At 40.1% G+C, this 27,000-nt stretch overlaps 1 protein-coding gene across 1 annotated transcript in view; it reads right to left on the bottom strand.

Moving 5' to 3' along the window:
- The window catches only part of ZMAT4 (zinc finger matrin-type 4), a 290,640-nt gene that overhangs the window by 220,488 nt on the left and 43,152 nt on the right, over nt 1–27,000 (bottom strand). Inside the window, exon 2 of the mRNA XM_049865500.1 lies at nt 2,778–2,867. Coding sequence (XP_049721457.1) covers nt 2,778–2,867 — 90 coding nt within the window. The remainder of the gene's footprint in view (nt 1–2,777; nt 2,868–27,000) is intronic.

The raw sequence follows: 27,000 nt of genomic DNA, 5'->3' as shown, positions 1-27,000 counted from the left end.
CTTGCAAACCCCCCTTGCTCTAAAACCCAAAGATGGTTCCTTTCCCAGAAACTATCCCCAAAGTTACTCACAAGAGAGGAAACTGAGAGGGATGAATCATGGGTCTGACCAGAATGGCAGTGACCGTCATATTCCTGTATCTCCACAAATACAATGCCAGCTTGCGTTACAGTTCTCCCTTTCTGTTTACCACATCTAGCCCCAAACCAAAAAACCAAATCCATTGCCATTGTGTTGATTCCAATTCATGGTAACCCCACGTGGCAGAGTAGAAGTGAGTTCCATAGCATTTTCTTGGCTATAATCTTTATGGACACCAATAGCCAGGTCTTCCTTTCACAGTGGCACTGGGTGGGTTTGAACCACCAACTTTTAGCTTATTAGTGGAGTGCAAACCTTTTGTGCCACCAAGGGACCTAGGGCTCCCTAAGAGCTCAAAAAAAAGTGCAACATTCATGATTACAATGGGAGTAGATAGAAAATAATCTGTGCCCAAATCCCTAATTACTGAGTGGCCACAAATGTTATTATTTCTGACCATTAGGATAAGGCAGTAAGTGGCTATTGAACAAATGAACACAGACAGCATTACTTGATAACTCCAAGAAACAAAGGAATCTAACTCTATCTGCTAATAGATACTCCACTGATGGAAATCACCTCAGTGTAGCTTTAAGACTCTAGGATTATATAAATGCTGGTTTAGGCCAACTCTCCTGTGACTTAATATGTTCTTTGGATATGAATGCACTCAATAAACTGATATCCTCCTCCCCTACCCCACTCCTCCTACCTGGTAAAATCCATTTACCCCTGAAGACACCAGCTCAAATACCAACTCTTCCATAATACCTTCCCTCACGGATCCTCCAGCATGACTCACTTGCCTTTTGTTTCCATGGTACTTTGTGCAGAATGTTAATAAATACTTATACTGTGGTATTATAGCTGTTTGTTGTGCAGTGTTAATCCCCCCATATATGATGAGTTTTTTTTAGTATTTTATGGCATTTTTGGTGAAAGTTTACAAGCAAATTAGGTTCTCATTTAAAAATTTCTGTACATATTGTTCAGTGACATTGGTTACATTTTTTACAATGTATCAGCATGCTTATTATTTTCATTCTGGTTGCACTGTTTCCTTTAATCTAGCTTCCTTGTCTGCCCTTACCTTCTGATGTTTGGTCTAGGGAAGACATTTGCCATTTAGTTTTGTCTAGATGATTATTTAGAGGAGTACAGCACTCACAGCTGATATTATTTATTTCACAGGCCAATCTGTCACCTGGTTGAAAGGTGACCTCAGGGAGTAGTTTAAGTTCCAAGTTTAAAGAGTATCCCAGGGTGATAATCTTGGGGGTTCATCCAGTCTCTACTGGTCCCTAAGTCTGGACTTTTTTTTTTTTTTTTCCAAAATAAGGTTTGTTCTACCTTTTTTCTCCCTTTTTGTCTGGGACCAGGGACCATCTAGGTCTTCTGTATGAGCTTTTTTAAGACAGAGTCTGTGTTTTATTTGTCTGCTTCCTCAGTGCCTGGCATATAACGCTGCACCTCTTATCTATCACCTCATATAATCTTTGCAAAAGCCCAGTAAGGAAAGTATGATTACTAGAGCCTGGATGACAAAATTGAGGTTCAAGGTGATCGAGTATTTGCCCAGGTCATAAAGCTCCTAGATGACAGAACTAAACTCAGACCCAGCTCTTAGCACTTGTGAAGATTTCATGACATCTTCTGTCTCTAAATGCAGCTTCACCAATAGAGAAAGTTCTACAATGTTCCAGATTATTCTGTATGAACAGCTTCTTTTGTGATGCTAAGAGGCGTGCTTGGAATACCTTAAACACACCAGTCCTGATGCTCTCTACCATTGATCACAGGCAGTTCTCTCACTCTCTTTTCTTGTGATAGATACACGCGTCAGGCTTTGTGAAGTTTCTTTGTGACCATATATTAATTTTTAATAAGGAAGGAAGACTGGCATCCACATGGCAGAAGAAGGAAAGCAAAATCACAAGGACAAGTGAGAGCATGGGGTATGAATTCTATGCCCAGAGCCTGCTGGGAACTCAAAGGGCAAGGGATTTCTGTGTTAATTCGCAGTGTTCATCATGAAGGGTCCATGCAGCTGGTGGATATGAATATTCCACTCTTTAGGAAAAATAACCCCTGCTGGGAACAAGGGATATTTATTTCATCAGTCTTTGCCTCTGCCTGGCTGAAATCAACGCTTCTGGCTCCACACCCTCAAAGCAACTTTCTAATCGTCAGTTGCCTTCCCAAGTAAAAGGTCCCTCAGAGGCAGGAGGCACCGATCAAAAAGCCTGAGTATTTTTTATTTGCAAGGCATATACACTCTTCATTACAAATTAGCAAACTGGTGTTCTATTTTATACATCAAAGGAAAAATAAAAAATGTAAAAAGCAAAGTGTATTTTGAGAGGTTGGCCCTGAAGGTCCTGCCTTCCCATGACTTTATTTTCTGAGGGTTCCTGTTATCCCCTCTCCCACCCTCTCTCTGTCCCAGCACCTCTGCACACATTCTCTCTAGGTGGTCCTGGTGAAATATTATATATAAAAAAAAAAATACCATGCTGACTAGTTCTGGAAGGAAAAGGATGAGCTTACATGTGATATTTTCTGTAATATTTAATGAGAACTATTTCTACTCAGCTTTTCTACTAATCTGAGCATAACTACAATTCTTGGCCTGCAAAGTTCTTAGCAGATCAGCAGAAGAGACCGTGGGAAGATATCACCCGGTGCCAACTACTCACATTTTCTGACCGAAGCCTCTTGGCGGGACACCCACCGTCCCGGGGGTGAAGCATGTAATACAGTCGGACTTTGCTGGCATGTTTTCGACTCTGTGAAGGAAAAACAGAAGCAGAAACTATTAAAAAAAAAAAAAAAAGGCAGGCCTTTCAAATCCTTTGAAATAGCCAATGACTGCAAATGCCAGGTGTTTTCATTGCAAAACACTTTGTTTTCAACTCTTTATTTTTATTGTTCTAGAAATATGGATAACAACATTTGCCAATACAATATTTTTCACATGTAAAATTCAGTGGCAACAATTACATCAATCATGCTGTACAACCATTCCCATAAACAGCAACTGCCTGCTTCGTAAACAATTATTCCCCCTTTCGTCCTCCCTCCTGTCCCTGGTAAAACCCATTGGCGTCTAATCAATTTCAACTCTTAGTGACAAAACAGGACAGAGTAGAACCGATCCATAGGTTTCCAAGGAGTGGCAGGTGGACTCAAACTGCTGACCTTTTGGTTAGCAGCTGAGCTCTTAACCACCTTGCCATCAGGACTCCCCACCCCTGGTAACCACTGTTAAAGTCTAATCTTTACACACTTGCGTATCCTAGGTATTTGATATTACTGAGATCATATAATATTTGTCCTTTTGTGATTGATTTATTTCACTCAACAAAACGTTTTCAAGGTTCCTCCATGAGGCAGCATGCAGCAGGACTTCATTTCTCTTTATGGCTGAGTACATATATGCCACATTTTGTGTATCTACTCATCTGTGGATGGACATTTGGGGTGTTTTCACCTTTTGGTTATTGTGGATAACCCTGCAAGAAACATTAGTGTAAATGTGTCTGTGTGCATTGCTGCATTGGGTATACACATAAGAATGGAATTGTTGGGTTATATGGTAGCTCTATAACTTTTTGAGGAACTGCCACATTGTTTCCCACAATGGCTGTACCAGTTTGCGTTCCCACCAGCGATGGTTGAGAATTTCCATTTCTCCACATTCTCCAACATTTGTTATTTTCCGTTTTTTGTTTGTTTGTTTTATCTTAGCCATCCTAATGGAGGTGACTTGTATCTCTTGTGGTTTTGATTTGCATCCCCCTAATGACTAATGGGAAACGCTGGTGGCATAGTGGTTAAGAGCTGTGGCTGCTAACCAAAAGGTCGGCAGTTCAAATCCACCAGGCACCCCTTGGAAACTCTACGGGGCAGTTCTACTCTGTCCTATAGGGTCGCTATAAGTCGTAATCGACTCTACTGCACTGGGTTTGGTTTTTTTTGTAATGACTAACGGGAAACCCTGGTGGCGTAGTGGTGAAGAGCTATGGCTGCTAACCAAAAGGTCGGCCGTTCAAATCCACCAGGCGCTCCTTGGAAACTGTATGGGGTAGTTCTACTCTGTTCTATAGGGTCGCTATAAGTCAGAATCAACCCAATGACAATGGGGTTTAACAGGGGAATGACTAGTGACATATATAAAGAACTCTTACTACTTAACAAACTCCTGTGAGTTAAGGGGATGGGGTTCCAGGTAGGGGAAAAGACCTTTGCTCAAGGTCACATAAACAATATAAATTCAGAATTAAAAAAAAAAAAAAAGAAAACTCAATTAATAAAGAAGGTGAAAACATTGAGGTCTTTAAGCCTAGAGTGGATAATGTATTTAATTGCCCTCAAAAGTAGGAGCAGGTAAACAGAGGGAATAACATAAGGATTAACTGTGATGAAGACCTAGGCCCCCTGCCTTCTTTCTCACTTCTGCTGCCCTGCCCTAAGGATTTGGCGATGAAGTCTCCCTGGGAGCCTGGCACACACAGCAACCCTAAGCAAGGCCTTTTTCTCCGATTTTCCTGTACTAATCCAAAAAAAACAAACCTATTGCCATCTAGTCGATTCTGACTCACAGCAACCCTATAGGGCTGAATAGAACTGCCCCCAAAGGGTTTCCAAGGAGTGGCTAGTAGATTCCAGCAATAGGCTATCAAAAAGAATTCCCTCAGGTCAGATATCACACACAAGCAAAAGATACTGTACGCAAATTTGGACACCGATCAGAGCCCATACTACATGCCAACAGGCGGATGTAGTGGAACAAATCAAGCCATGCCTCCTATGGGGTTGGCAGGAGCCTCGATTTCTGACTGCACTCAGAATCCCCAACCCCATTAGTTTATGTCTGTCATGGGGAATCTGATCCCTTCTTAGTTATAGCTTTCCTTTACTCCTTTGCTCAACTGGGGTCCCCCCAACTTCCAACACCCCCAAAGAATACTGCAGCTCTGATTTCCAAGTTTCTGCCTGAGGCAGGACGGCAGGGTGAAAGAGCAGGAATAAAGCAGTCATTCAGAATCCTACTTCCAGCTCTACCACTTCCAGCTGTGTGATAGTAGGGAAGATACTTACTCTAATTTGCATGTAGTCAAAATGAGTCTCAGTTTCCCCAAATGCAAAACGAACATAATAACATATATTAGAGCAACCATGAGGATAAAATAAGACAATGCATATGAAAAATTGCAATCTGTGTAGTGCTAAACATTTTGTGATGGATGGCACCAATCCCTAACTTTAGCTCTAAATTGGCTTCAATAATGTAAATTCTTTTGAATCAGTTTCTACCTAATTCCAGACCCTGTTTTCTTTTCTTTACAGAGATTATTATTTCCTTCTTTTCAAGGCATTGGTTCTACTTAGCCTTTATTTATATTTTGAGTTCTACCCAATCTCCTGAATGTTGCTTTATCTTTATGAACTACCCACAAAGGCAAAGTGATTTTCAGAGAACACAGAAAGTTACATCTTATTTATAGGATATATAAATCCTGTCTGTCTGAGTTTCCTTGTTCATCACTTTGTTAATTCCTTTATTCTGCCTAGAGCAAGACTATGCTTCTAAACACTGCCTGATCACTTTTAAGGCCTTTAGGTGGGTTTAAAAGTGCTGATAGAATATGAAAAGTATTACAGGTGTGTGAAAGCACTGGAGTGCAATTTTGAAACATACTGCCAACGTAGGTTACGTAGTAAGTTTTAATCATGGGTTGTCTGGAGTCCTTTTTTGCCCGAAAGATGGGTAGGACAGAAAACAGAGTCACACATGGACAGGTGTCTGAGGATTTCAACATCATTGCTCACCTCTGCATGTTTTGAGGAATGATGGGGTACAGGCTACCAACTTTTTTTTTTTTTGACATCAGCACTGTTAGAGCATTTTATACACATCCTCTCATTTATTTTTTGTGATACTTTTCTTTTTTTTGCAAATAAGTACGCTGATTACTGAAATCTGTATACATTTCTGCAGTTTTGGGGTTTTTTTTTTTTTTGAGGTAATATCACGCACAAATAAAGTTTTGCTGAATATCATTCAAAAGGTGTTGCAGTAGTACATTTACAGGCAACTACCAGAAATTCAAGCCGGATTCAGATGAGGACATGGAACAAGGGCTATTATTGTTGATGTCAGATGGATCTTAGCTGAAAGCAGAAAATACCAGAAAGATGTTTACCTGGGTTTTATTTACTATGCAAAGGCATTCAACTGTGTAGATTGTCACAAATTATGGCAAACATTGCACAGAATAGGAATTTCAGAACATTTAATTGTGCTCATGCAGAAATTGAACATGGACTAAGAGGCAGTCATTCGAAAAGAACAAGGGAATATCGTGTGGTTTAAAGTCAGGAAAGGTGTGCATCACGGTTGTATCCTCTCACCATATTTATTCAACCTGTACACTGAGCAAATAATGTGAGAAGCTGGACTATATGAAGAAGAGCAGGGCATCAGGATTGGAGGAAGACTCATTAACAACCTGCATTATGCAGATGACACAAGCTTGCTTGCTGAAAGTGAAGAGGACTTGAAGCGTTTATTGATGAAGATCAAAGACTACATCCTTCAGTATGGATTACACACACCTCAACATAGAGAAAACAAAAATCCTCACAACTGGACCAATAAGCAACATCATGGTAAACACAGAAAAGGTTGAAGCTGTTGAGGATTTCATTTTACTTGTATCCACAATCAATGCCCATGGAAGCAGCAGTCAAGAAATCAAACTACACATTGCATTGGGCAGCTGACCCAAGCCATTTTTTTCAGTAGCCTCATATGCATGAGAAAGCTGGACAATGAATAAGGAAGGCCTAAGAAGAATTGGGAAACCCTGGTGGCATAGTGGTTAAGTGCTATGGCTGCTAACCAAAGGGTCAGCAGTTTGAATCCACCAGGCGCTCCTTGGAAACTCTATGGGGCAGTTCTACTCTGTCCTATAGGGTTGCTATGAGTCAGAATCAACTTGACGGCACCGGGTTTGGTTTTTTTGTTTTTGGTAAGAAGAATTGATCCCTTTGAATTATTGTGTTGGCAACGAATACTGAATACGCCATGCTCTGCCAGAAGAATGTCTTGGAGTACAGTCAGAATGCTTCTTAGAAGCAAGGATAGAAAGACTTCATCTCAAGTACTTTGGACATGTTATCAGCAGGAACCAGTCCCTGGAGGCGGACATCATGTTTGGTAAGGAGAGGGTCAGGGAAAAAGAGAAAGAGCCTCAATGAGATGGATTGACACAGTGGCTTTAACAGTGGGCTCAAACATAACAATGATTGTGAGGATGGTACTGGACCACGTAGTGTTTCGTTCTGTTGTACATACGATCGCAATGAGTCGGAATTGACTCGATGACATCTAATACAAGGGTCAGTGTAAATGTGAATTTTAGAAATTGAGTTGTTTGCATATCTGAATTAGGTGACTTCAGACCTAAATTAAAACTCTGTTCTAAATTAACCTAAGATTTTCATTTTTACTCTTCTAAAGAAATCAGTCTTTTTTCAAATTTTTACTCTTTGGAAAACAAACAAGGCAGGGGTCAGGATTCTAGCTTGGAAAAAGAATTACTTGGTGCCTGTTAATAATGTTTACACAGCTGGCCCCAGAAAAGGTGCTTTGTCCAACAAAAGGGTGAGAAATAAGACTGATAATGTTAAATGAAGTTAAAACCTATAAATAACCTCATAGGCAAGATAAGTATATATCAAGTCTAAGTTCCACATCCTGAGTCTCAGATTAAATCTTTGCTCACTGGGATTTTTTCACTGTATATCTGGTAGTTCCTTGCCAATTTGAAATTAGGTAGAGACTAAGTTTGTTGGAAACCCTGGGGGCGTCGTGGGTAAGATCTACAGCTGCTAACCAAAAGTTCAACAGTTCGAATCCACCAGGCACTCCTTGGAAACTCTATGGGGCAGTTCTACTCCATCCTATAGGGTCAATATAAGTTTGTTAAAATGAGGAGGCAGATCACAGCTACAAAAGTCTTGACTGTTTGTAACGCAAAGAATGTAGAGATCCGGGCCTTAGCTTACATAAATAATCTAGCTATCTTAACTGCTTTCAGGTAATTCGTCTGGTAAATGCCTAGGCCCTAACTCACTCCCTCCTAGTCAGATGGGCAATGTTTACATCTCAAAAGGCTTCAGATTTAGAGCTGATTTAATCTGTATACTTCCCTATGTATTGGTCAGCTTTACGTTTCAAGGATTCCAACTAGGTTTGATTCAGCCCGCAATCCATCACTAAACCCCAAATCAAGAATGTTTATACATCTCACTTTAGAAATATTGTCTTAGTCAAACTCTATCAAAGAATAAGAGACTTGTTTTCGGCTAAAAATTGATGTCAAGAAAGTTTGTAGTTTGACAACCCTTTGTAAATTTTTCTTTCCTCCTTCTTCACCCTCTTTGATGTGAAACCATTTGCTTTTGTTTGCCTGTTATAAATCCCACTATTCTATTTATTCTATCTGTAGGGCAGAACACATGCTGCAGTTGGTTTGAATACCATGGGTTTTTCCATTTCATGGAATAAAATGATTCCTTCAATGAAATTTTTTGTTTTAATTTATATCAGAGCATCGGACTAGTATTTACACTAAAAGAGCAGTAGTAATATTAGGAATGCTTCTATAGTCAAACAGATAAAAATGAACACTTGAAAACCTGCAAGACCCTGAACATGGACTCAGAGCCTAGACTGGTAAAAAGACACACAGACTGGGAATTGGTGAAAAGGCCAAGTGGTAATAGCATGAGATCAAATGTGGCTAAAGTAGATTTTCAATTTTGCATTTGTTACCATAAAAGGTCATCTTATTACAGTTCCTGCATCATCAATCTATTCAAAGCTTTGGCTTGCAAGGAACAAAATCATGGAAAAATTGGAAATTCCATAATGCGGCCCGTTTTTGTGGCTTTCTGTTGTCGTTTGTTTTGTGATTTTTTTTTCCTCTCATTCCAAAAGTGCTGTGTTTCTTTAAAAAAAGATTCTTTCCAGAAAAGTAGGAACTCACTGAGTTATTTAATTACAGTTTGACAAAACTAGTAAGAACCCATTAGCTGAAAAGAAAAGGGAGATAAATGACAAGCTCACCTGTGAAATCATTAGTGACGAGAGATGTTGGCATTTGAGGCTTATTAGTGATTTTGTTCATTAAAGGCCATTTTTCTCCTTCAGCTGCCTCAGCCTTCAGTTTTGATGGAAGAATGACTGACTACACTACACTTAGTGTCCTTGCCCAAGGGGATGGGCAAACAGAAATAGAGCAATAACAAATACACCTTATTGCGGAATGATGGTGGAGTCATTCTAGTTCATCACTTAGCTGTTTCCCTTTTTTTGTTTTTTTTCCTGATCATCTATTTTCCCCTCCCATTGCCTTCTCCAAGTCGCCAGGGCCGGGCCCAACCCCTTCCCCACCCACACACTAATGTTGATCTCAGGCAGGAAGTAAAACCTGCAGAGTCCACTTCTCATGGGAGGAATGTGGGGTCACAGTCCCAGTGAATGACTCAAAACCAAAGCTGCTTCCAAATTATGCTATTGGTGCTATGGGTTGAATCCCCCCAAAAGATATGTTGAAGTCCTAATCCCAGCAACCTGCAAATGTGACCTTCTTTGAGAATAGGATCTTTGCAGATATAATTAGTTAACATGAGGCCATACTGGAGTAGGGTGGTTCCCATTCCAACATGACTACTGTCCTTATGAGAACGAAGACACAAACACAGAGGAAGACAGCCATGTGTCATACTGCTTCTAGCCAATGAATACCTGGGACCACCAGAAGCTAGAAGAGGCAAGAAGGATTTCTCCTCTAGGGCCTTCAGAAAGAGCATAACCCTGCTAACATCTTGATTTTGGACTTGTAGCTTCTAGAACTGTGAGAGAAAAAAAACATTCTGTTGTTCTAAGCCGCCCAACTTGTGATACTTTGATATGGCCACCCTAGGAAACTAATACTGTTGGGGAAAGGAAAGAAGATCCCATAAGAATGAGCCTGGGCCCTACGGCTTGCCTTGCCTCCAGCCCTTGGGCCTTCAACACTAGGGTGTTGCCTTGGGGCCTGCCAGTGAGTCCTCTCCTTTCTTCCTGACTCATTCCCCTCTTCCTCAGGAAGGGTCTCTGTGATCACCTACGTACATTGTCTTCTTCCAACTGGCTCCTCTCTCTGCTTAGTTAACTACCAGAAATTTCTTGAAATTTGGCTCAGTAAGCCCTCCCCTTTGAACTTATTCCAATAAAAATAAATGTTTCCCACTAAATTTAAAATGAAATTGGAGCAAAGATATTCATTGCAGCATTAGCTGAACAGGGACAAAAACAAGAAAGAAAGAAATGGGGATATCTACATGTTTGACAATAGCAGCTGTGACGGAACTCTTAAGTTGGAAATTGAAAAAAATGCTTTCTACATAATACTAAATGAGCAATGCCAAACCAACCCCAAATTGCATTTATGGCATAATCACAATTATATAAAAATGCATAACTATATCAATAAGTGGAAAGTAAATAGAAAAAAAAAACATGACTTATCAGGGTAGAGGAAGTATATAATATTCTACTTCTACAGCAAATTTGCCAGTAACACAAAAATAATAATTTTGCAAGGCTCGAGTCATGGTAGTTCCACGTTAAGTACACTTTTTCCCCACAATTATTGTAATTAGTAGAAAGCATCACTGATCTGGAAAGCTTTTAACATATCCTGGTATAACTGACCAGATTTCTATCTACTCTTGTTAATGTGAGATCAACATTCAAAATGGACACGTCTTTTTTTGATAATTACATGTGCCTACTTTTTCTTTACTTAACCCAAGAGAAAAACATGTATCTCAAATTTTAAAACTTAATTTGGGTACATGGAAATCTCATGACAAATATGCTTATTTTTCACAACATGAAAATGAATGTGACAACTTTCATTTTCTAGGTATGAACAGAGATTCTCGGTAAAGAAGCCAATGCTATCCTGGGTCCAACCTGAAAATCCAGGACTAAAAAAAAAAAAAAAAAAATTTTTTTTTTTTTAGGAATAAAAGGCTCTTCTAAATAAATAACAAGTAAATAGACTCAAACAACAACAAATCCTTTATTACTTTGTCAAAGATCTCTTAATATCTAAAATTTATATTGCTTTTAAGGGCATAAAAAGACTAACTGCCAACTGAAAGGCATTTTAAGAAGAAAAAAAAAACACCGCATATGTTAAATGTATGTATTACAGAGTTCCAGGAGGGTAAAAAAAAAAAAAAAGGACCAATTCTCTAAGAGAAAAGACATGAAAAAGAAATAACAATCTCTTTCAATTGCACCAAGAGTCAATTCCAGGCTGTTTCTTGCATTAATATTTGCATTTTAAGCAAAGTCATTACTTTCATTCAAACCACATCAAACCACATCAACTTTAAGCTTCTCAGAGAGGCCAGAAATTACCAACTCTTCCATTTTAATTAAAGCCTTTGCCCCCAGATGCTGGGCATAGTGCAGGGGTAGACCTATCTGCAGATGAATGTCTTTTGCTGAAACTATCTCCTGGCACTCAAAGAAAATAGCCTGAAGTGAAAATTCAGGCCAGCCTTCTCTTTTGGGGGATAAAGACTAAGGCAAGTCTCTATTTCAGACATATTGCTGTGAAAGAAGGGGACGACACACATAGAAATAGAATGGCTTTGTGCTTCACCTAAGTAACAACCTTCCATTATCACATATACCTTAAAAAAAAAAAAAAAAATCACAACTCATATTTGCTTCAGACAAGGCTACTGATTTCTGGTCTCATAAAACATGAAGATAGCAAAATAACTTTGTATTTGCATAATGCTCTAAACAGCCTTCAAAGACCTTGCACACTCCTCATCTCATTTTATCCTCAAATCACAGTTGTGAGGCTGGCAAGAGAGGTGTTATCTCAAATAAGCTTTAAGATTCAGACCTGATTTCCTAGATGAGTCTTCACCATCTTATTTCATCATAGGTATCTAATTATACCTCTTCCAGAAACTGGCTAAACTAAGCCAAGAACTGTAAGAAAAAAGGAAAACTGGTAATTCCAGAAGGGTGATTCTCACATGCCACCCATTTTAAGGCATTTCTGCTAGTTCTGAGGTCGAGAGGAGCCACTTGGGGCTAAGACAACAAATTTCAAGGGCCTTTTTTTAACTCATGTAGGTCTTCTGAGAATTATCTGGCTGACCAAAAAGGGGCTGCAACTCACAGGAAGAAAGAAAGGATACACTGGCAGAACCCACTTAACATTCTATTGGGGAAGGGCCCAAAGACTAAGGCTGGGAAAAGCTGTAGCATAGCTGCACTAGGAAGTCAAGGTTAAAGGCAGACACACCAAATAGGAAACCACAACTGTTGAAGGTTTCCTCTGAGGAGTGGGCGCTTTACCAAAGTGATGCAGGTTTCCTGATTACCACAGGGAGGCGGTTGCACCCAGAAGCCAAGAATGGAAGACAGGTGAACTAATAACCTAGGAAGACAAGGATGTGATCAGGCTCTTCTGCCAGACCTGCCCAAGGTCCCAGTTTCCACCTTCCCACTCAGGCTGCAGGGCTGCTGGCATGGTCATGAGAACTAAAGTGATCCAAGATCCTTTGAGATAACACCTCTCATGCCAGCCTCACAACTGTGATCTGAGGATGAGACAAGAAATGTGAAAGGACTTTGAGGACAGTTGACAGCATTACGCAAATAGAAAGTTGCTTTGTTATCTCTACACTCTATGAAATCTGATCAGAAGATCCCAAAAGGATTTTTTTTATGAAACCAGCCACTCCTTGGAAACTGTATGGTGCAGTTTCACTCTGTCCTATAATAGGGTTGTGTGAGTAGGAATCAACTCCACGGCAAAAAGTTTTATGAAAGGATCAAGAGCCCTGGTGACACAGTGGTTAAGAGCTCAGTCTGCTAACCAAAAGGTCAACAGTTTGACTCCATCAGCTGCTCCTTGGAAACCCTCTGAGGCAGTTCTACTCTGTCCTATATGGTCACTATGAATCGGAATTGACTCGACAACAACGGGTTTAGTTTTCATGAAAAGATGAGAGCCCCTGGGTGGTGCAAATGATTAACATGTTCAGCTGATAAAGATTGAAGGTTCAAGTCACCCACAGGTGCCTTGAAAAAAAAAGGTCTGGCAATCTATTTCCCCAAAAAATCAGCCATCAAAAACCCTATGGAGGAGAATGAAGAAAACTAAAGACACAAGGGAAAGATAAGTCCAAAAGACTAATAGACCACAACTACCGTGGCCTCCAACAGACTGAGTCCAGCACAACTGGATGGTGCCCGGCTACCACCACTGATTGCTCTGACAGGGATCACAATACAGGCTCCCAGACAGAGCTGGAGAAAAGTGTAAAACAAAATTCTAACTGACAGAGACTAGAGAAACCCCAAGACTATGGCCCCCGGACATCCTTTTAGCTCAGTAATGAAGTCACTCCCGAGGTTCACCCTTCATTCAAACATTAGACAGGGCTATAAAACAAAAGGAGAGTAAGGGGCACACCAGCCCAGTGGCAAGGACTAGAAGGCAGGAAGGGACAGGAAAGCTGGTAACAGGGAACACAAGGCCAAGAAGGGAAAGTATTGACATGTCACGGGGGTTGTTAACCAATATCACAAAATATGTGTACTAACTGTTCAATGAGCAGCTAATTTGGTATGTAAGCCTGCATCTAAAGTACAATAAAAAAAAAAAAAATTTTTTTTAAACCCTGTGGAGCACAGTCCTACTCTGACACACATGGGATCGCTGTGAGTCAGAACTGACTTGATGGCAACAGGTTTGTTTTTTTATGAAAGGATTAAGTCCAATCCACACACACCGGGGCCATGTGGCAGAACTTAAAAACCTGTTCTGTCAAGGATGGGTGGAGTCTATTAAAAATGCAATATAAAAGAAGACTTCTGAAAAACTCTGAAAGAGGAAAAATCCAGCAGTTCTTTGTAAAACATTTACTACAGTTAATAGAAGTAAGCCTTCGATGGCACTTGGTTCATGTCATTTAATTCAAGACAAACTGAGGGTGAAAAGCTGAGAGATGAAATAAGACAGTTAATTGAGATGAAGATGATACTGCCCAAGTTAATAAAGGATATTAAAAATATTATAGCTTAATTTTGAAGGTCCTTAGAAGCAGTTCAAGAGCAGAATAATCCTGTAGACCAGCAAGTTCCCACCTCCCTGGAGACTGGGGCCTCTGGACCATGAGAAAGCCCCAGGGCCAGGGCAGTGGCTGGAGGTTTAAAGGTGGAACTTCCTTCTGAAGTTCCTTCCCTTTCTCTTCATTCCTGCCTCCCAAGCAAGCCTGTCCCCCTAGCCCTCCACAACAGCATCCAGTGACCCCCCCCCACCCCGCCTTGGGGTGACTCCTGACGAAGCACAACACCCTGCAGGCCTCCAGCCCACAGGGGTGGCCATATTTGGGCAGTTCCCAGTCCTGTGGGCTCAGCTATCTGGGGAGCAGAATTTGGGTCTGGATCTCCCTGGGAACTGGGTCCTGGGCTTGGATCTTTCCCTAGAGGGCCCACTTACCCCTCCCTCTCTCCTCCTTCCCCATTGCTGTAAATATTTCAACAAAATGGAAAAGGCAAAAAAAAAAAAAAAAAAAACAGAGGAAAAGGTAAGGAAATGAAAAAATAGTGATAATACTGGAGAAAAAAATATATGAAAGACCAGAACAAATACACTGTGGTTTTAGTGGCAGAGTAGAGAGGTAAATGGAATACAAGAGAAAGTCCCGAAGCAGATCCAATAATTTGGCAACAATAAGAAAACAAATCTGACCTTCTGTGACTAGGATGTTTTCTAAATAGCAAAAGGAGCAGCACTGATAGATATGGCCACACACACACACACACACACAAAAAACAGTGTTCTCAATGTGAATCTTACATGTATGTAAGAGGCACATCACAAAGTAGGAAAAGTATTTGCGATATGTAAAAGAAACAAAGTTTAACTACTTTAAGATAAAAAAATGCTCTAATAAACCAATAAGAAAAAAATAGCCAAACAATATAAATGGGTATTTTACAAACACTAATAGCTAAAAAACGTAAAAAGAAATTCACCCAAACTATACCTTTAATTTTTTTAATTAAGAAAGATACAGTTTCACCTAGAAAATTGGCAAAGATTTATATATTATTCATATCCATGTCGGTGAAGAGGCAGGAAAGCTTGTACCTGATAGGCATGTAAATTGATACACGCTTCCTAGATGGAAATTTTGCGATACATATCCAAAGGCAAAAAGTTGTTGGCCCAATAATCCTACCTCTATGAATTTATTTTAAGGAAGCAATCAGAGCCATGTATTCCCATGTCTTTAAGATAGTGAAAATGAGAAAAGAAGTTAAACGTAAAAATTAGGATAGGTATTATGATATACCTCTATGATAGATAGGAATCCCTGGATGGTGCAAACGGGTAAGAGCTCGACTACTAACCGAAAGGTTGGCAAGTGGTTCAAACCCACCCAGAGGCATCTGGGAGGAAAGTCCTGATAATCTGCTTCTGAAATGCCACAGCCTTGAAAACCCTACGGAGCACAGTTCTACTCGGCACACCTGGGGTCACCATGAGTTGGAATCGACTAGGTGACAACTGTTCATTTTATATTTTTGGTTTGCTTACGTGATAGACTACCAAGCAACCATTAATAAGCATAACAATAATATCCAATGACATGAAAAATATCCATGAAATATTACTAAGAAAAAAAGGCAGGTTCAAACCAGAATATACCAAAAAAAAAAAAAAAAAACTCAGTGCCATCGAGGAGATTCCGACTCATAGCGACCCTATAGGACAGAGTAGAACTGCCCCATAGAGTTTCCAAGGAACGCCTGGCGGATTCGAACTGCCGACCCTTTGTTAGCAGCCGTAGCACTTAACCACTACACTACCAGGGTTTTACTAAGAAAAAAAGGTAGGTTTAAACCAGAATATAGATGATGCCAAATTTTTCAAACAAAATAAACATATATACATGGGAAAAAGGTCTACAAAGGAACACACCAAAGATTAACACTGTTTATCGTGGATTACAGGTTATTTTAATTTTTCCTACACATGCTTTTTCAACTTCCCAAATTCCTTAAGAGGCCTAATTATTCCAGCAATCAAAGGTAAAAATCATAATTTTACAAATTCATTGCAACACTGATGATTTATTTTTCTAATAGTCCTACCTTGAGATGATGAAAACAAGCCTCAGAAAGACCAAGAATCTTGCCCAAGAGCCCACAACCTTTAAATTCTCAGAGAAGCAGGGTTATATTTGTTTTGTTCACAGTTGTATCCCCATCATCCCTCACAATGCCTGACACAGGGTAGGTCCTCAGTAAAGATTTGCCAAGTGAGTGACTGAAAGCAAGAGTGAAGGAATAAGGTAATCCTAGAGCCAGAGCCCAAGACCCTCGATTAAATACGATAACTGGGGGGAAAGTGCATACATTTTAAGGCATCATTGTTATAAATTCCCTTCCATTCCAAAAATGAAATCAAACCCTTAGCCCATCTATGTCCATCTCTGAGTCCCACTGCTACAGCACGGGTCAGAGAGAAGCAGGGAGCCTGCAGACCGGAGAAAGTCTGCAGTAACAACTCCTACAGGCATTTTGCAGAGTGTGCACATTGGAGGAAAAACTCTCAGCAGGTGAGCTGATGTAGACTGAAGGTAAAGTATAAGCTCTGAAAAGGCTGAGGAATTTCTGCAAGTAGCACAGAAGCTGAGACTCAGGGGGCAGACGTGCTGACCCAGGCACCATGGCACAAGCAGCTCCAGCTCACTGGAGGAAGAGGAGGTTTGAGATGTGGCAGAGCTGTTGTTTCCAAGAATCCAGACTCACCAGATATTAGCTTGGTATAGTTTTGTTCAACTAAGACCAGACACGTAGGCTGCTGTGGCCCAGGGTCAGATGTCTCTTCAGTTTTAATGATAGGATCCTGACTGACTTTCCTCAACTCTCTGTACATTTGTGTTATCATCTCAATTAGATCCTCATTCAGGGTCTTCTGCCTATATATGGCCATCAGTCAGTTTTTCAAGAGCAAATATGGTAGTCTCCAAGTTTCTAGAATAAGGTCACTGAATTTTTTTTCCTTAAAATTCCTTTACTCTTATTTCTCATACACTTAGTATCATCCCCATACATAACGCCCTTCCCCCAAAAGCTCCACTCAGTGAGCATGACTTTCTTGTGTTTCTTTTCATCCCCATTCACTTCAACTACTCATTTATTCTTTCAAATTTTTAATGAGTCCTTCCTGTGTTAACTCACAGGGTCACCATGAGTCAGAATCACTAGATGGCAACAAATTTGGTTGGTTTTGGTTCTCATGTGCCAATCTTTGCGAATATAGTACCAGACCAGAGACACATGGATCTTTCTTCCTCAGGTTTACATTCTTTGATAGTGGATACCTAGTATCTTCTCCGCTCTCCCATAGAATGTCCCAAAAAGCCACTATTCTTACATAAAACTGAGAACCGGGAAAGAATCGCATTGTTCCAACTCATAGCAACACTATGTACAGGAGAATGAAACACTGCCCAGACCTGCACCATCCTCACAATGGTTGATATGTTTGGGTCCATTGTTGCTGCCACTGTGTTAGCCATCTCTTTCAGTGTTTTCCTCTTTTTCACTCATCCTCTACTTTGCCAAGCATGATGTCCTTCTCCAGAGACTGATCCTTCCTGATAATGTGTCCAAAGTACTTGAAATGAAGTCTCAACACCCTTGCTTCTAAGGAGCATTCTGGCTGTACTTCTTCCAAGACAGATTTGTTCATTCTCCTGGCAGTCCATGGTATATTCAATATTTTTCACCAACATCATAATTTGAAGGCATCAATTCTACCCAGCTTTTGCATGCAAAGAAGGCAATTGAAAATATCATGGCTTGAGGCAGGCACACCATAGTACTCAAAATGACATCTTTGTTTTTTAATACTTGAAAGAAGTCTTTTGCAGCAGATTTACCCAATGTAATACGTCATTTGATTTCTTGACTGCTGCTTCCACGGGCATTGACTGTGGCTCCAAGTAAAATGAAGTCCTGACAACTTCAATCTTTTCTCCATTCATAGTAATGTTTCTTACTGGCCCAGTTGTGAGGACTTCGGTTTTCTTTATGTTGAGGTGTAATCCATACTGAAGGCTGTGGTCTTTGATGTTCATCAGCAAGTGCTTCAAGTCCTCTTCACTTTCAGCAAGCAAGCTTGTGTCATCTGCATATTGCAGGTTGTTAACCCGTCTTCCTCCAATTCTGATGCCGTGTTCTTCTTCATATAGTCCAGCTTCTCGGATTATTTACTCAGCATACAGACTGAATAAGTATGATGAAAGGATACAACCCTGACACACACCTTTCCTGATTTTAAACCAGGAAGTATCCCCTTGTTCTATGCAAATGACTGCCTCTTGATCTATGTACAGGATCTGCACGAGCACAGTCAAGTGTTCTGGAATTCCCATTCTTTGCAGTGTTATATGTAATTTGTTCTGATCCACAGAGTCAAATGCCTTTGCATAGTCAATAAAACACAGGTAAACATCTTTCTGGTATACTCTACTTTCAAGATTCATCTGACATCAGCAGTGATATCCCTCGTTGCCATGTTCTCTTCAGAATCTGATTTGAATTTCTGAGTTTCCTATTGATGTTGCAGCTGTTTTTGAATGATCTCCAGCAAAATTTTACTTGAGTGTAATATTAATGAAATTGTGCAATAATTTGCACATTTTGTTGGATCACCAACACCAGGTAACTGTCTTCCAAATTTCTTGGCGTAGACAAGTGAGCACTTCCAGCATTGCATCAGTTTGTTGAAACATATCAATTGATATTCTGTCAGTTCCTGGAGCCATGTTTTTCGCCAATGCCTTCAGGCAGCTTGGACTTCTTCTTTCAGTACTATTAGTTCTTGATCATATGCTACCTCCTGGAACGGTTGAATTTTGACTAATTCTTTTTGGTATAATGACTGTGTGTTCCTTCCATCTCCTTTTGATGCTTCTTGCATCATTCAATATTTTCCCCATAAACCCAAAATCCATTGCTGTCGAGTGGATTCCAACTCATAGCAACCCTATAGGACAGAGCAGAACTACCCCATAGAGTTTCCAAGGAGCACCTGGTGGATTCAAACTGCCAACTTTTGGTTAGCAGCCATAGTTCTTAACCACAATGCCAACAGGGTTTCCAGGATATTTTGCGCACAGAATCCCTCAATATTGCAACTCCAGGTTTGAATTTTTTTCTACAGTTCTTTCAGCTTGAGAAATACCTAGGGTGCTCTTCCCTTTTGGAAAAGGATCATAGGAGAAGAAAAATAGATCTTATCTTTGGAAAGAACTTTAAAGGTGAACTTGTCCAAATATTAGGAAAAATAATTTTTTGCTAAAAAAAAGTATACAGTAAATGGAATGGGTGTGCTGTATTCATGAGTGTGTAAGCATGTTTGCATTAGATCTATACTTCTGTCTGCCCATATAAGTGGCTACATCAAGTCTTGCAACCCAAAAAATTACATTACCACCAAAGTGTGGAGAAACAGTTTTTCTGTGGTGAGAATACAGAGCTAAATATGTCTGTGTGATGTCTGTGCATTTTAAGCAGAATCACGTAAGAAATAAAAGAACACTTGAGGATAAATAATGTGAGATAATTTCATTTAGACTTCTCTTTTGCTGTTTGGGGGAAAAGAAAGAAAGCGATATTTCCCAGAAGCCCTTTGTAACAAAGTTAAAGTTAGAAATGAGGGAAAAAATAAAAGCCAGCATGATCCATGATTAAAGTCAGAAAAGTCTGGGTGATTTCAAGTAACAACGCCATCAAATCCTTCTGAAATGTGAGAGCTTAAACAACATGAGCCAGTCCTGGGCTATAATTTCCCAAGGTCTCCCGGTTTCTCTTGTAAAATTCACGGCTGGACTAAGACAAATTGAACACTTCATAAAAATACCACCGTGTGAAGTCTTCCAAGATTAACTCCTCAGTCGCCACAGACAAACACTAGTGCGGTCACCACCATTTTGTTTGAAGTGAGGTTCCATCCGTGAACAATGCATACAGGTGCGATAGAGTCCCTGTCCCCGTGAGAAGTATGAGCAGCAGGAGCAAAGCAGAAAGTCACCCCACAACCACAGGAAGACAACGGCAGCAACAAGGTGGGCGTGTGCTCTCCCAAGGCTACTCCAGTGGTCTCTTTACTTTGTATAGTATTTACACATTAGTTTTTCTTCTCAGCCTATAATTTTACACTTGTTGGCATGGAGCATATAATTATTGTCAAATTGAACAATGTTCTTATGACTGAATCCTTCAGTTTTTCATTATTTTTGTAGTCCTGACCCAGCCCCACAATGCATCTTAAAAAATTCTGCACAGGCGGTTCCTCTAAATACAATTGCTAGCTATTTAAATAACCAGGTGTCTCAGACAATGCGACAGAACTCAAATGGACCTCACTTTAAACAAATCAACTGCAAAAACACAGTAGAATATTTGCCTTACTAGAGGATTCTCCATCTTACAGAGAACTTATTTTTCTTATGTCAAGTAAGTTCTTACAGTGCACTCGAAATGGGACTTTATTTTCAAAGACTTTATGTCCACACTATTTTCAAGAATACTTCTAGGCGTATATCACTTTCAGAATCTGAAAAAAGTAATGAGGACATTTTATAAAGAATATTTCGCAATGTAAAGCTATCTGCACACAACAGCATGTCCGTGTCTCGCCACCCTAGTTTTCCCTGGTGTTTGAGCTGCGTTTTTGCGTATGAGATCACCTGACTGAAGTGGGGCAGGGCGAAGAATCCTCAGTGAGTGCTGAAATGAGTAGGGTGCAGCTAGAACTAACTGCTAGAGGAAAAAGAGGTTAAGAGCTTTGTGTTATTAGTGACAGGGCAACAGAAATTTTTTACTCTTGAATTCTGGCTTTCCAAGTCCCCAGACTCAAGTACTCAGAAGCACATTTTCATTTTCCAGCAATATTTGTTTTGTTCAGTACTGATTTACAGATCTGAAAGGGGACCATGTGTGCAGCTGCCAGCCGCAGCTCTGCTCTCACCTGCAACTCAACCGCCACCTGCTTTCCAGTTTATCTCTTTGCCTGCTCAAAGTCCCAGATCTGAGTCTATCTGCAGGTTGCTTTGGACTGATGGCATGTGTAGGGTAACGCTATTCAGCTATATGCATCCCCTCCTAATGGAAGCAGCTTTGCTCTTCCAGGAAGCATGCTGGGGATGAATTTGGGATGGACTGGGGCTAAGGTACAAGGCCAGGAGTGGCATGACTAGGCCAGTGGCCAAGGCTGAGAAACGCCTTAGCAACAAGAAGAAAAACACCTGGGCCTGGATGTGAAGTCCCTGGGAACACTGGATGCCCAAAGATTTGGGAGGAAAAACAATAAGCCTTAGTCCCAGATGGAATGGTATATAAGCTTGTGTCCCCTGCTAGGCAGTCGCAGACTGCTAAACTGGTCCAGCTGCCACCCTCGGCTATCCTGTAAGTAAGCTCCCCTAATATACCATATGTCCCAAACACTGGTTCCAGAGTCTTTCTTTGGTCTCTTGGAGACGAGGCTGACCTTGGGTCCAGATGCCACTGGGTGATTACTGAACAGCATAAACAAAGAAAACAGAAAATTTCTGAAATAATTCTTCTTCTCTATACAAGCGATCAGTGGAAGATGGTTTTATTCAATACTCCTCAAATGTTCCCAGAGTCCCTATGTCACCCTTTCCCTCAGCTAGAGGGACCAGAGAGATGCACAGAGGCAGCAGGTCTGCCTTGACAGAGGCTATAGGGTATAGAGTGGCCCCCTTTGGAGACAGAGAGGACAGCAGGAATTCCTACATGCTTTCTCATCGCCTGACCCTCTGCAGACAGGTCAAACCTGGAGCAGACCTCTCCCTCCCTATCTTTCTTAAAGTTTGGTCCCCAGACCACCAAAACCAGAATCACAGAGAATTTGTTTAAAGGACAGACTTCAGACCTAAAAATAAGAATTGCTAGAGATGGGAGCCTGGGAAATGGGTTTTTCACCAGCATCTCAGGTAGTTCCCAGACAAGTGGATTTTTTAACTCAGCAGCATTATTTTGCCTCTTCTCAAATCCTCTCCTATCCCCTCCATTTCTATGCCTGCCAGGCCCAGATTGGCAGAAAAAGGAAAAAGACTGAGAGAGCTATCTCCCAGCTTCAGAGGGATTACACTTTAGTTTGAGGCAAAGTCAGGAAAAACCCAGTCTCCAAGTCGATCTCTGAGGGACTGCACAGAGCAGGCTGAGAAGTGCAAAGGTTGAGAGAAGCCTCTTTTTGACAGCGTCACTGCTCTGACAGCTTCTAGCTATCCAACTCAATGAACGCCATTTCTTTTTTCTCAGAATCTTGTCTGTCCTTCCTTCTCCCAACTTCATTCTCCTCTCTCTAACTGCCTTCAGAACATCTCCTCCTAGCTATTGTACTATTCTACTAAACTCAATGCTTCCAAAGAGAAGTCACCATCTTCCCTCCTAGGTCTAAATCCCTTTGCAATGTTCCTGTCTTTGCTGGGAGCACCAGCATTCTCACAGGCAATCAGGCATAAAACTAAGTGAAGCAAAAATATTGGAATAAACCAACCAAAAATTTTAAAATAAGCATGATAAATATCTTTAAGGAGTTAATAGGTTACCAGTATGAAACAAAAATATGAAATCATTAAAAAAAATTTAATAGAAATACTAGGATCATACATCATGACACAGCAAGATTTCTTTGGTTTAATGCATAAAAATATATCAACATAATATACCACATTAGTAGAACAAAGGATAAAATCACATGACCATCTCAATAGATGCAGAAAAAGCATTTGACAAATCCATCACCCTTTCATGATAAAAGCATTCCACAACTAGGAAGAAAAATTAACTTCATTAACTTGATGAAGGCCATCTATGGAAAACCCACTCCTAACAGCATACTTAATGGTGGAAGATCTGATACTTTCCTCCTAGGATAAGAAACAAGATACGGATGTCCACTCTCACTTCCCCTATTCAATATTGTACTAGATGTTCTAGACAGGGTGGTTAGGCAAAAAGAAAAAAAGCCATCTAGATTGGAAAGGAAGAAGTAAAACTATCTCTATTTGCAAATGACATGATCCTAAGGTATCTTAAAAACAAACTATTAGAACTAATAAATGAGTTCAGCCAGGTAGGTACAAGATCAATACACAAAAAATCAGCTGACTCTCCATATACTGACATGAAAAAATCAAAAAATAAAATTAAGAAAACAATCCCATTTATAATAGCATCAAAAAGAAAAAAATACCTTAGGGACAAGCTGATTCTAAAATTCATTTGGGCCCAGAAGAGCCAGAACAATCTTGAAAAGAACAAAGGTAGAGACCATATATCCTAATTCCAAAACTTAGATATGACACCAAAAGTATAAGCAACCAAAAACAAAAAAAAAAAAAAGAGAGAGAGAAAGAAATCGGCCATCTTCAAAATTGAAAGTTTTGTGCTTCAAAGGACACCATCAAGAAAGTGAAAAGACAACCCACAGAGTAGGAGAAAATATTTATAAATCATACATCTGATAAGTGACTTTTACCCAGAATACATGAAAAATTCTTACAGCTTGAAAATAAAATACAAATAACCCAATTAAAAAATGGACAAAGGATTTGAACAGATATTTTTCAGAGAAGATATACTAATGGCCAATAAGCTGATGGAAAGATGCTCATCATCACTTGTCATTAGCAGCCGAACTCAATCACTGTGCCCCCAGAGTCGAATCCGACTCACAGCAACCCTACAGGACAGAGCAGAGCTGCCCCATAGGATTTCCAAGGAGCAGTTGGTGGATTCGAACTGCTGACCTTTCAGTTAGCAGTCGAACTCTTAACCACTGTGCTACCAGGGCTCCAAGAATAGGAAAGGAAGAGATACAACTCATACTTGCAAATAATTTAAACACTTATTGAGAAAAGCAAGAACAATCAATAGACTGTTAGAACTTGTGGAAGATTTCTGTTAATCTGATGAATATGAAAATGCACTGCCCAGATCCCCCTTCAATGGAGAATTTGTTGCCCCAGCTGCTGGTAGTACCATCTGCAGACAGCCTTCAGCTATCAATCCTTTCAGGGATCTTCTCAGCTACAGAGGTTGGCCTGGCCCAAGGTCAAGCCCTTCCCAAAGCAGCCCACATTCGATGACTATTAGGCAAGGGTATAAAACCCCAGCTGTTTTTGGCCCAACATAGGCCAACTTCAACAGGATCTTTTGGCTCCTGAGCTCCCGAGCCTCAGCTGTCATGCATGAAGCCTAGCTCCACTTCTCCTGGGATCAATCCTGCTTCCTCCTCCTCCCTTTCACAGGTATTCATCCAAAGCACACTACCTGATAAACATTCAGCAAGACAAACTGCAACAGAAAGGTTTTAGGATTCAAGACCCCCCTAAAAAAAATCAAACCCATTGCCATCGTGTCAGTTCCAACTCGTACAACCCTATAGGGCAGAAGAGAACTGCCCCACAGGATTTCCAAGGAGTGGCTGGTGGATTCAAACTGTTGACCTTTTAGTTAGCAGCCTTAGCTCGCCATAGCTCTTAGCCACTGAGAGCAACTAATAAAAATAATATTACTTCTCTATACCAGTAATAACTGAGTAGAAAATGCAATTAAAAACAAAAAAAAAGATGACACTCACAGTAACAACCACAGTTATAAGTTATCTAGAAATTAATTTAAACAATAATACATAAGAACATTGCAGAAAAAATATGCGAACTCTGACAAAGGATTTAGAAGATCATCTGAAGAACTGAATCAATATTCCATGCTCTTGGATGAATTAATTCAATATAAGTATTTCCCTTATCCCCAAAGTAAGTATACAAATTCTATGCAATTCCAAACAAAATTTCAGCTGCATTTTTAAAAGCTTACTCTAAAATGTATGTAGGAGAATAACAATTTGTGCACATGGCTAAACGATCCTTAAAATAAGAGTAAAGGTAGAAGAGTCTTACCAGAGACTGTCATTGTACAAATCAGTAATAATAATAAAAAAAAAAGTGTGTGATACTGACATAAGAACAGACCAGCAGACCAATAAGAGACTAGAAAGCTCATTAATTTCTGATGTTTATATTTTCATATTTTAACAACTCTGACATCAGAACAGATCTTGTAATTGAAGGCATGTCCTCATTTAAATTGAAGTTTCCTTCCTTCCTTCCTTCCTTCCTTCCTTCCTTCCTTCCTTCCTTCCCTTCCTTCCCTTCCTTCCCTTCCTTCCTTCCCTTCCTTCCCTTCCTTCCTTCCCTTCCCTTCCTTCCCTTCCTCCCTCCCTTTTTCTTTCTTTCTTGTTCCTAAGATAGTGTGTGCCTTACAATTAATGATTTCTTGGATTTGATGAAATCTAGCATAAAGTGAATAGATAAAAATGTTAAGTTATTTTTGTGACTAGCTGTCAGGAAAGACTTCCACAAAATGTCTAAACACTAGGTATAGAGCATAATAAAAGAAACACACAAAAACAAAAACAAATGTTGATGAATGTTACTACATAAAATTTAAGAATATCTGTTCAGTGAAGAATAAAACAGATAAATACATAGCAGACAGATTTGCAGTGTTTATAAAAGAAACATGTATGCCTAGAATATACAATACTCTCTTGCAAATCAACTAGGAAAAGATAATTTCCATAGAAAAATTGGCAAAGGGCATGAAAGTTGATTTATACAGAAGGAAATGCAAAAAGTTAATAAGTATTTGAGATGATAAAACTCATTACTAATCACAAATATGCAAATTAAAACAATAAGGAAATGCCATTTATACCTATTACACCAAAAACAAAATCAACCCCATTGCTGTCAAGTCAATTCCGACTCATAGTGACCCTATAGAACAGAGTAGAACTGCCCCATAGAGCTTCCAAGGAGCGCCTGGTGGATTCAAACTGCTGAAACTTTGGTTAGAAGCCGTAGCACTTAACCAGTATGCCACCAGGGTTTCCTTACACCTATTAGATGGGAAAACTTAGAAAGCTAGATAACGTCAAATATTGGTGGGAATGTGGAAATTTAAGAACTCCCATGCACTGTTGAATAATAAGAAAGTAGGCTGCAAAGTAGTGTAGCACTATTCAGCCAAATTTTTATACGTATCGTTGTTAGATGCCATCTAGTCGGGTCTTGACTCATAGCGACATTGTGTGACAGAGTAGAGCCTTGACTCATAGAGACCCCATGTGACAGAGTAGAACTGCTCCATAAGGTTTTCAAGACTGTAGTTTTTATGGGAGATAGCTGGATCTTTTCTCCTGCAGAGCTGCTGGGTGGGTTCCAACGGCCGACCTTCATATATGAGTGGAAACCCTGGTAGCGTAGTGGTTAAGAATTCGGCTGGTAACCAAAAGGTCAGCAGTTCTAATCGACCAGGTGCTCCTTGGAAATCCTATGGGGTGGTTCTACTCTGTCCTACAGGGTCACTGTGAGTTGGAATTGACTCCACAGCAATGGGTGTTTATATATAAGAGTAATTCTGCTCTTGTGTATCTCTCCCAGACAAATCTCACATAGGACAGTAAGAAGTTACACACAGGAAACCATGCTGTGGTGTCACATGTTGAGGTGGTAAGTCGGAGGCCATCTGTGGGCCCATCCCTTCAAGTAGAGAGGTGGGCAGTGTGGTTGCACGTCAGCAAGCACTACGCAGCAATTAGAAGCAACACACATCAACTGGTCCCAAAACTAAAGTCCTGAGGAAAAAATGCAATTTACTGTACTCTATCATCTTTATCATCTACATAATTTTTTTTTAATGTG

Source organism: Elephas maximus, chromosome 22 (assembly GCF_024166365.1).
Source record: "Elephas maximus indicus isolate mEleMax1 chromosome 22, mEleMax1 primary haplotype, whole genome shotgun sequence".
In the NCBI taxonomy this organism is placed as follows: Eukaryota; Metazoa; Chordata; class Mammalia; order Proboscidea; family Elephantidae; genus Elephas; species Elephas maximus.
The sequence above is the reverse complement of the archived record's forward strand: the minus strand, read 5'-3'. Positions and strand labels throughout refer to the sequence as shown.